The sequence below is a fragment of the Spinacia oleracea genome, chromosome 4, assembly GCF_020520425.1.
Source record: "Spinacia oleracea cultivar Varoflay chromosome 4, BTI_SOV_V1, whole genome shotgun sequence".
Taxonomy (NCBI): domain Eukaryota; kingdom Viridiplantae; phylum Streptophyta; class Magnoliopsida; order Caryophyllales; family Amaranthaceae; genus Spinacia; species Spinacia oleracea.
The window spans coordinates 168,082,376-168,093,143 of record NC_079490.1 but is presented as its reverse complement, the minus strand read 5'-3'; the positions used below and the strand labels follow the sequence as shown (position 1 = coordinate 168,093,143).

Here is a 10,768-nt window from a genome sequence, read left to right as displayed (position 1 = left end):
AGGGTTATACTCACTTTGGGAGCAGAATTGAGCTAAATACAGAAGCTAAAAAACCATCATCCACAACAGTGTGCAAACTGAAGAAATCTCTATACGGCCTAAAACAAGCTCCTAGGCAATGGTTTTCTAAACTGTCACTTACTTTGGTGGAATTTGGGTACAATCAATCTAAAGCTGACTATAGTCTCTTTACAAAAACTCGACACGACAACATAACACTGATCTTAGTGTATGTTGATGATCTCTTGATATCAGGAAATTCCCTAGAAGAAATTCAGAAGCTGAAAGACATGTTAAGTCATGCCTTCCTCATGAAAGATCTAGGAGAGCTAAGGTACTTCTTGGGTTTGGAAATTGATAGATCCTCAGCTGGCTTCTTCGTATCACAAAGGAAATACACTCTGGACCTTCTCAAAGAATACAACATGATGGATGCTAAACCACTTCAGCTTCCCATGGATCCTAATCTGAAATTGACACCTGATAAAGGAGATATTCTCCCCTCACCAACTGCATACCAGAGGTTACTTGGAAAATTGATCTACCTGACAATCACAAGACCTGACATTGCATTCTCTGTGCAACTATTAAGTCAACACATGCACCAGCCTACAACGGTTCATATGCAAGCAGCCAAGAGACTCCTCAGATATCTGCTTGGCACATACTCGCAAGGCATATTGTTTGCTTCTACATCAGCTGCATACCTCACTGCTTATTGTGACAGCGATTGGGCAAGCTGCCCTATATCTAGAAGGTCGACTTCAGGCTACTGCATATTCCTCGGTCAATCACCAATCTCATGGAAAGCAAAGAAACAAACGGTGGTGGCCAGATCAACAGCTGAGGCAGAATATAGGTCCATGGCTATCACAACATGTGAAGTCACTTGGCTCAAAACTCTACTCAAAGACCTAGGCCTAAAAAACCTACCTCCAACAATATTGAAGTGTGACAACGAAGCTGCATTGGCAATAGCAGCAAACCCGATCCTGCATGAGAGGACAAAGCACCTTGAAATTGATTGTCACTACATTAGAGACAAGATTCAAGCTGGAGAAATCATCACTGAACATGTCTCTTCTACTAATCAGGTTGCTGACATCCTCACCAAAATCCTACCAGTTAAACAACATCAAAAACTACTCAGCAAGTTGGGAGCTTCTTCTACTACATCACTCCCAGCTTGAGGGGGAGTATTAAGGACAATTACGTATTCTGCTATATGCTTTACATTTTATTAGCCTTAGTCCATGTCAGCAGTCCTAGGAGAATCCTCATAGAATTTGCTGTAATGAGCTGTAGTTTGTCTTTACTGTTTTATTGTTTTCAGTGTTTTGTCCTGTAGCTAGGATATATAATGTAAGGAAAGGTGAACGTTGGAGTTTAGGGTTGAAGCAATAACAATAATCATTTGGCAGCCACCTTTCTTTCTCATCTCTCTCTTCTGCATTCTTAAAAGCTCAGAGTTTTGCTGCATTCACACTCATAAATTCAGACTGATTATTCACAGAATAATTCAGTTCTCAGTTTTTGTATAAAAGGTTTCACTTATATCTCTTCATATATAAAGCAAATGCATAATAAATAAATCAGTTACATCCTCATTTAATATGCAACTATGCCCTACTACATATTACATATTTTATATGCTTGATATGCAAATTTGACCAAAATATTAAGTAAATAAATTTTGGTTTTTGATCCTCTAGAGTTCTCAAAAAACTCTACAAGATAGATACAACTCTACCTTGTAGAGTTTTATTAAAACTCTAGAGGATCCAGACTCACAAATTTTCCATTTGATATACCTATTTAACTAAAATATTACCAAAATTCTTTTATGAAAATTATTATTATGTGGTAGCTATTAGTTCTCACATTTTATATTCTAATATTTTTTTCCATACGTAAACTATTTATAGAAAAAAGGATAGAAAATAAAAGAAAATAAAGTAGATGTAATAGATAACTCTCTCAATTTATTGTTAGCCCGTTTCATATAAGGCTTATTGTATTTTCCAATTTCAATGCCAATAACTTCATCTAAATTTATAAACTTCCTTCATTATATTCAATCGTTTGACTAATCTTAAATTAACAAGGTAGCGGTCGTAACATGTGCGGTAAGATTATTAATCACGTAAAGACACTAGCTAATGTAAAAACAACAATATTAGTCATCGTAACATAAAATTCAAAGGGTTTAATTAATTAATATATACTCATTTATTAGGAGAGGAGATTAAACAACATTTCATTCACAATCTGAATATTATTGATGGATTATTCATCATCATCAACAACAAGGCCTTGGAATTTCGCAATGTTGGGTAAATTCACAGTGTTTATCTCAACCCTTGCATTCGGGTTTCTCGTTCTATATTGTTCTTCATGCAACAACTATGGCCAACTTCTACCTAGCTTGGGCCGGCGATTCTCTTCTTCTTTCAATCGGTTCAACTTATCTTCGTCAATTGATGATCCAGTGAGTATTTCTTTGTCACTTGTTTCTTTAATTAATTACGCTCTTAATGTGACAACTAATTCTACACACAGAGTAATGTACGGACGTACTAACTTAGTGATCGAGTAGAAATTATCAAGAAAATCTTAAATAACCAAAACACTCATAGAGTCATAGGATTAGTGTCTTATAACTAGTACTTCGTATAATTTATTACTCCCTTCCTTCCTAAATAAGTGTCCACTTAGGACATTTACGCGGGATTTAATAAAACTGAATTGTGTGTAAGAGGTAATGATTGTGAATGTTTTTTTTTTGGAAAGGAAAAAGTAGATAATTGTTTATTGATAAAGTACAAATAAAAGTGGATGTGATGCTGATTGAAAAGTGGGAAAAGTGTAGAATGTGTAAGAAAAAGTAATAATGATTTATGGAAAAATGGGAAAAGTATGTGGAAAAGTGGGAAAAGTGTATGGAAAAGTGGGAAAAGTGTATGTTCAAAAATGGAAAGTGGACACTTATGCGGGAACGCTGTTTTTGAAAAGTGGACACTTAACCGAATAATAAAGTATCCGATCACAAACATGTCAACAAGTCTAGTGGGCCGGGATTCCATTCTCCTAAAATGAATTGGTAATAGGTGGCGATATTCTTATATGTTTGTCATTTTTCCTCTCAAATGTAAGTGGTTTTTTTCTAGACTTCAAAGAGTTCCAGCAATAGATTAAAGGGTGATGATAAAGGTCGCAAGTTACGACAATTCTTACTTGTTGGAGTTTAGTTGTTACATTTAGGCGTCACGTATGCTATACGTCATTATAATATTTTTACTATCAATGCACTATTTTTAATATGAAAATATGTAAATTAGGTAGTCGATATAAAAAAGGATAGAATATTAAGATTTTCCTACCTTTTTGTAACATCTTTTAAACGTTATACTACCTCCGTTTCATAAAGTTCTTTACGCTTTAAAAAATGTGCCTAAAAATTAAAATTTTGACCATAAATTCTCACTATTATATCTAAAAAAATTATCATGAGATATCTTGTTAGATTCATCTAAAAATGTATTTTATAAATATCAAATTTTTATAACTTTTTATACCATACAAAATTGGATATATTAACGGTCAAACATTACACCGGAGTCCGTGCAAATAGTAAGTGTAAAGATTTAATTTTTTTTTAAACGGAGGTAGTATAATTAAGTTAAATATTTTAGTTTCCAATTTAAATCATGACACATAAACATGGCATGTCATCAGTGTGACACGGCTTAAAAGTCGCATGTTGCGACGTGCGCATCATTTTCGTATATTAAATAACAATCGTTTTAGGTAATCAATACGAAGCATCAAAGGACTTTATAGTTCGACACAGTTCTTCAAATAATCTCCATGTTATCATTATATTCTTCAAGTCAATTAACCATCCCTTTTGGACACATAATGGGCTATATTGAATCGTCACCTCTGATACCTTGATAAATATTGTAGCTTATATACCGTTATGAGTTTTCAAAGACGTGAAAAATCAGATGAAAGTTATACATAGACTAGCTCTAACAGAGTTTTAAATCATAGCACTATTAAGTTGGTGTAATAAGAAGCCGTTAATGAAAAAAGGATGGACTAATGACTAATCAAATTTTATGGCCTGCCACCTTTAGGCGAAAAATTCCGTAGTATATACTAGTATATTTTTAGTTTTCGTCCCCTTTAAAATTTGATTAAAATTGTATAAAATTTATATTATATTACTTAATTATTCTACTAGTCCCTTTCGTAAAACTGTTTAAGATTCCGTCATTACGTACACACAAACATTACGCTGAAAAGTTGTATGTACAATTTTATTCAACAATTATATGAATTGAATTTGAAGGTCCATGATGAATATTATGAGCTAAGAAACCTTCTAAAGGCGGCTTCAACGAACGAGAAAACAGTGATCTTGACGTATTTAAACGAAGCATGGGCAGCACCAAACTCCATATTTGACATCTTCTTAGAGAGTTTCAGAATTGGAAACAACACATCTTACCTTCTCAATCATTTGTTAGTAATAGCCGTCGACGACGACGCCTATTCACGGTGCAAGACACTAGTCTCCCATTGCTATCTTCTGAAATCAAATGCATCGTCTACATTGGCTCATCAAGCTAACTTCATGACTCCTGTTTATTTGGATATGGTTTGGAGAAGACTTGCCTTCTTGAAAACTATTTTGACTTTGGGATATAACTTCGTTATCACGGTAACGTTAATTACTTTTCTCCTTACGAATTACGTACCCGTACATTATATTAAACATGCACATTAGTATATTACTGCATCCGTTTCAAAAAAATCTTTACACTTATTATTTGCATTGACTCCGGTGTAATGTTTGACCATTAATATATCCAATTTCATATGACTAAAAATTATAAAAAGTTGATAATTATAAAATACATTTTGAGACAAATCTAACAAAATATCTCATGATAATTTTTTATAGATATAATAGTGAGAATATATGGTCTAAGTTTTGATATTTGGGCACATTTTTCAAAGCGTAAATAAGTTTACGAAACGGAGGTAATACATTATATTAAACATATTTGTCAAAAACTATAAAATGTTGTTATTTATCACCTTATAAAACACTTATGTTGTACTCCACTGCCTATGGCTAGATTATAAACGTAAAATCAAAATTCTGGGATTTACTTTACTATATTTGTATCTCATGTGGCATCTCATAGGAAATGGTTAATTAGATGACATGTGAGATACATAACGTATTAACGTAAAGATAACCCCAAAATTTTGAGTCAACGTTCATAATTCAGCCAAAAATAATAAACTTGTACTACCCCGTTTCAAAATGATCTTTACACTTTCCGTTTTAGTCCGTTTTTAAACTTTGCTTTATTTTATTTTTGGACATGAAAATTTACTACTTTATCTTTTTTACCCCACAATATTTACAATGTTCCACTCACTTTTTCTCACTTCATTTTTTTTTTCTTACATCCAACCACATTTCTCTTACTTTATCCATATTTTGTTATATTCAACCAATTTTTTTTAACTTTTGTCTAAATATTTGTGCAAATAGTAATTGTAAAGATATCTTTATAAAACGAATGTAATATATATTACAACGTGATTATTTTTTTTATATAAAGTAGTTTCTCGCAAAAATCGTTTTATAAGGTAGTTTTTGATAAATTTGTAATTATATACTCTTAATAATTAATTGTCGCTTTCTTTTTTTTCGAGAATCATTTTCAACTATTGATTTATTTAATTATCGAACAAAACTTAATCAAATCTTACTCAAACATGCAGGATACTGATGTTGTATGGTTTCGAGATCCATTCCCACATTTTATCCCCGAATCAGACTTCCAAACCTCATGTGATCGTTTCAACGGCGGACAATTCGACTTGAACAACTTTCCGAACGTCGGATTCCTTTTCGCGAGGTCTAACAGTCGTACGATCAAATTCTACGAGTATTGGGTTTCCTTAAGACACAAGTATCCGAATTTACATGAACAAGATGCATTTAACAGAATAAAACATGAGCCTTCATTCAAAGAATTAGGAGTTAAAGTAAGGTTTTTAGATACAAATTATTTTAGTGGGTTTTGTTCAACAAGTAGAGATATTAACAAGGTTTGTACAATGCATGCTAATTGTTGTGTTGGGTTAGATAGAAAAATTGCTGACCTAAATACAACATTAAGTATTTGGAAAAATTATTTTTTGGGAAATCACACGGCCGTGTCACAACCTTTTCATTGGACAGTTCCAAGTAAATGTCACATGTGATAGTTTGTCACATAGACTTCATTCAGGTGTTTTTGTAATTTTTGTTTTAATTTGATTTGTATATCATCATTACTTTTTGACTTGGTCGATGCCCATGTTATTATATAGATTTGTTTTTTTCATTTATTATATACGAAGTATGAAGTATATGGATTATGTTATAAAATATATATTAGGGTGGATGCCCATTATACCCTTACCCCTATATAATACTATGTATATGTATATATTATGGATGCCTAATGAAATAAGAGAACAACTGACAGTTTTCTCTCTTCCTCTCTCTCCCTTTCTCTCTACTTTCATAATACGTTATCAGCACCATTGCTAATTGTTGATGAAAATCAAAGGAAACCGCAATTGAACAAAGGAGAAAATAACTACGAGAATCATCGTTATCGGTTAGTATTACTACGAAGTAATTACTATATTATTTGGTTTATACTCGTCTTTACTTTCATGATTTTCTTTTAAAGAAGTTTTGTGATCTTGCATATGATATGATTATTATATACTTATGATTTGATTAAACTAATTATTTTATTAAGTTGTTTCAATGATCTGCACTATATGCCTCTGTACGTTAATTTTGTATGTCTTCTAAATACTTCGTACCATGTTTATGTTAACTTATTTGTACGTATTACCGTGTAAAATTGAGTTAGAATACTATAAATTATGTCTGATTGATGAATGTTTATGTAAATTGCGATTTAATGCGGCAACATCATGCGTGGATATCAATTTGATTCACTGCGGTTCATATTAATTTTAGAAACCGTTTTTGTTTTTGCGGCCCAACTTTACTAAGTTAATCTAGATTTTTTTTTGATTTGCTTAATGCTTTGAAATAGTGTATTATTTTCATTTGGTAATCAAATTCGGTTATGCAGTTATGCCGCAATTCGGTTACCATTATTTTTAGTGAAATCTTTCAAGTTTTTTTTTTTTTTGTAATTGTTAATTATTTCGTGATCATGCTGCAATCTTTGCCTTAATTCTTGTTTGTTTTTGCATAAGTATCATCAATTTAGGGAGTATAATAAAATGAAGAGATAAAAACAAGTGCGTGAAGATTCTTACAAAAATGGTCCTTAATATAAGAATAGTACAATTACTACACTAGTAGAAAAACATTTATTAGAGGCGTCACTTTTATATTGATTAGCGGCGTATTTAGCGTAGCAGCAAATGGGATGGCAGCAAATGAATAGGTATTCATTTGCGGCTCAAAACAATAATTTATTGGAGGCGTTTTTTGATTAAACGCCTCAAAGAAATATTGCATTTAGTATAATTTCTTCCTAAAGACGCCTCAAATGAATATGGTATTTGCAAAGTTAACTTCTTAAAAACGCCTCAAATAAGCAGTACTTTTTCAAAAAAAAATCAGAAATGTTGGCAGGTTCTTGATTACTAATTATTGTTATGTTGCAATAGTTAAAGTATATAAACATAGGCCCAAAAGAACATAAAGAGTGTTTATAATGATAAATCATCAACTAATCCGTACACAAACCAAAATTTTCAAAACTACTTCACGACAAAACCCTGTAACACTTCCTAAACAGCTTCCCCAAACATAGTACAAACCCTTCATCATTATATTCAAATCATGCAGACTAATCAAAATCTAATTATGGCCCAGATCGGAAGCACAATACACATATAGGCAAGCACAACTTCATTAAAATACTTTATCTAGGGCACCAATTCGTTGAGCATACATACGATTGTCTTCCATTCAGCAGGATACGCTTGAAACATTTCCCTTCCACATGTAACTCGACATAGCACAAACAGGATAGCATCACCATCAAAACTTCAGCTAACTCCCAAGTGACTTCAATTCTCATTACGCTCATCGCCTTCTCATTCCCCGCCCGCGGCCACCTGCTACTCGTCCTCTACCTCCCATAGCAGCAACATCTCCTTGAGCACTCTCTGACTGCAGTAAACAGGTGTGTAAAATAAGTTCTATGAGTACTGGAGTTGCACATTTCCCTCTAAAATAGACACCCCTTTAATGTGGGAATATATCAACTGAAATATAATCTCCAGCCATTATTTATACAAGCCATTGCACTGCAATGACTTGCTGACATCAGAAGCAGGTGGGCAAGAGAAGTAACTTTATGACAAAAAGTCACCCTAGAAGTCCTTGACTTACAGATCCAGTCTCTCATAAATAGCCCGCCTCACAGAAGAGTGAAGACCATACGCTATTGAGTTGAAAAGGCCCTGGCAAACAACCAAACAATTAGGTGAATCTAATTCCGATTATCAATGAAATGCAACAAAATGGAGCATATAACAAACAAGATAACATATATTATCCCCGTCCATAGTCAATGGTTACATTGTCCCAATCCCTTACGAAATGACACAATTTACAAAAAAGATTCTTTATAGTAGTGGCATAAGATGAAATTTTATAATAATGGTGCGTCATTTCCCCGCTCACAAGAGAGTTCCATGTCATTTCCTCATTCAATAAGAATCACCCTATCACTCCAACATAGCTTACATGGATTTCATAAAGGAAATAATCCAATTCCTTTATGTTCTATTTCTAATTATTAAAATATTACATATCATATTAGTACTCATTCATTAAATTATTTTAAGATCGATTAGCCTAATTTGATACAGGAGAATAAGCTAGTAAACAACAACTTATATTATGCGAAATTGAAATGGATTTTGTTAGAATTAGCATAAGACCAATAATATTTTCCTTATAATCACACTGTTTTTGTACTAAATCTTCAAAAAGTATGTTGACCTTCTTATATAGGTGCTTCTATTTATCCTGATAACCTCTGTATAAGTACTTTTATAGTCTACCACCTCAACTAACATTGTTCAATCAGACCTCAGTTTTTCCACAATACACAAGATTATAATTCAAGTTTGTGGCTTAATGCTAGTACTAAAACTCTTTTTATTAGGTTGGACTAGTAAGATGCATTACCTCTCTAATATATTACTATCACACTATCAATTACATTCCATGTGGAAGAATATCATCTCCAACACATTAAAACTCATATCTAGTTAATTTCCCAACAATCACACTTTCCCATTCACCACTATAATTGAGTTTTTTAAAGATCAAACAATTACACAATAATGCGACAAAATATATCTAACCTCTTCGGAACTTCCGCGGTTGTTGGAGCTTCTTGAGGATTTTAGTCCATATGCGTTTGTTGATTCCCCTCTTTATTACCATCTATAAAACACATAAAATCTAACAATTATAACATTAACGGGATGAAAATCAGCCTAAATCCAAATAAAAGTTAGCCAAATTGTACAAACCCAAAGAAGATTGAATTGTGGATTGAAGTAAAGTAAGATTTTTTGTTTCCGAACATTCCTTGAGCATAGACTCGAATGTCCGAGTGACAAACCCACCGCAACACCTGCCGTTAATGGCTGCTGCACCATTTCCCAAACAAGAAGAGTAGTTGAGCATAAGAATTCATTCAAAACTTGCAAATAGAAATTCAACTGATTTTTAGCTCACCTTAATTACGTTTTGTCTTCCTCTGAGACTCTGATTTCTCTTTCCTCAATCTATCACTTCTTGGCATTTGTAGATCGTACAGAAAAAAAAAACGAAGATTCAAATCTCATAAACCATAAAAGTAACTATTAAATAGAAAAATTGTACAGTTAGGGTTAACTAAAAACAAAATTAAGAAAAACAACACAAAATTTTGATAAACCCTAACACAAAACAAGATCTGAAAAATCAACGACATATAGAATAATCGAGGAGAGAGAAAAAAAATTCATTACCAAAATGAGATCGAAGAAGGTATTGCGATCAAATTAAACAACCTCAGCATATGTCGTCGAACATGGGGGAGCTGTTGAGCTTCACGCCAGGACGAAGAAGTCATCCTCGAAATCGGAGGAGGTGGCGGTGAAGGAGTTGTTAAGGAAAAGTGGGGGACTTGAGCGTTGAGGATAGAAATGGGAGGTCGGCGAAAGAGTAGTAGCGAGGGTAGAGGGTGAATTGAAGGAAATAGGATAGTTGGACGGGGACGTTTGACAGAGAAAGGGAGGAGACGAAGGTGGCGGAAGGGACGATGAAGAAAAGGGTTTGGGAGATAAAATAAGAGAGTGATCAGTTGGGATTAGAAACCGAGTTTTTGTTTTAGCCAGAGATTGTTTCCTTGAGACGTTTAAACAAAGTAACGCCGCTGACTAAAGCTTTAAATTGGTTTGAGGCGTTTTCTTCAAAATTGACGCCGCCGATGAATGTTCACATACCCCAAAATGTGAATATGCGCTTTGCTACGAGGCGTATGCGAAAGAACGCCGCCAATCCGTAGCAGCAAATGAATGATTTTCTACTAGTGCTATCTGTTGTTTGAAGCCACACGTGCACTCCATCTTTTATGTGAAAAGGAGCCTTTTCTTTTACTTTTATATTCATTTGTGTCTAGCCCAGTAACATACCCAT

The 10,768-nt window shown here is 33.4% G+C and overlaps 1 protein-coding gene across 1 annotated transcript; it reads left to right on the top strand.

Annotated features, from left to right (window-relative positions):
* The first annotated feature begins 2,268 nt into the window (after window positions 1-2,268).
* LOC110801869 (uncharacterized protein At4g15970-like) lies at window positions 2,269-6,523 on the top strand. The gene is made up of 3 exons (XM_022007278.2): window positions 2,269-2,488; window positions 4,355-4,726; window positions 5,806-6,523. Exons 1-3 carry the CDS (start codon window positions 2,282-2,284, stop codon window positions 6,289-6,291), a joined length of 1,065 nt encoding a protein of 354 aa, XP_021862970.1. The 5' UTR covers window positions 2,269-2,281; the 3' UTR covers window positions 6,292-6,523.
* The last annotated feature ends 4,245 nt before the right edge of the window (window positions 6,524-10,768 follow it).

Excerpts from the sequence above, each read along its gene's own strand:
- LOC110801869 (XM_022007278.2), top strand. The coding sequence starts at position 2,282 with ATGGATTATTCATCATCATCAACAACAAGGCCTTGGAATTTCGCAATG. Across the intron at positions 2,489-4,354 it reads CTTCGTCAATTGATGATCCA|GTCCATGATGAATATTATGA; the intron begins GTGAGTATTTCT and ends TTGAATTTGAAG. Across the intron at positions 4,727-5,805 it reads GATATAACTTCGTTATCACG|GATACTGATGTTGTATGGTT; the intron begins GTAACGTTAATT and ends TCAAACATGCAG.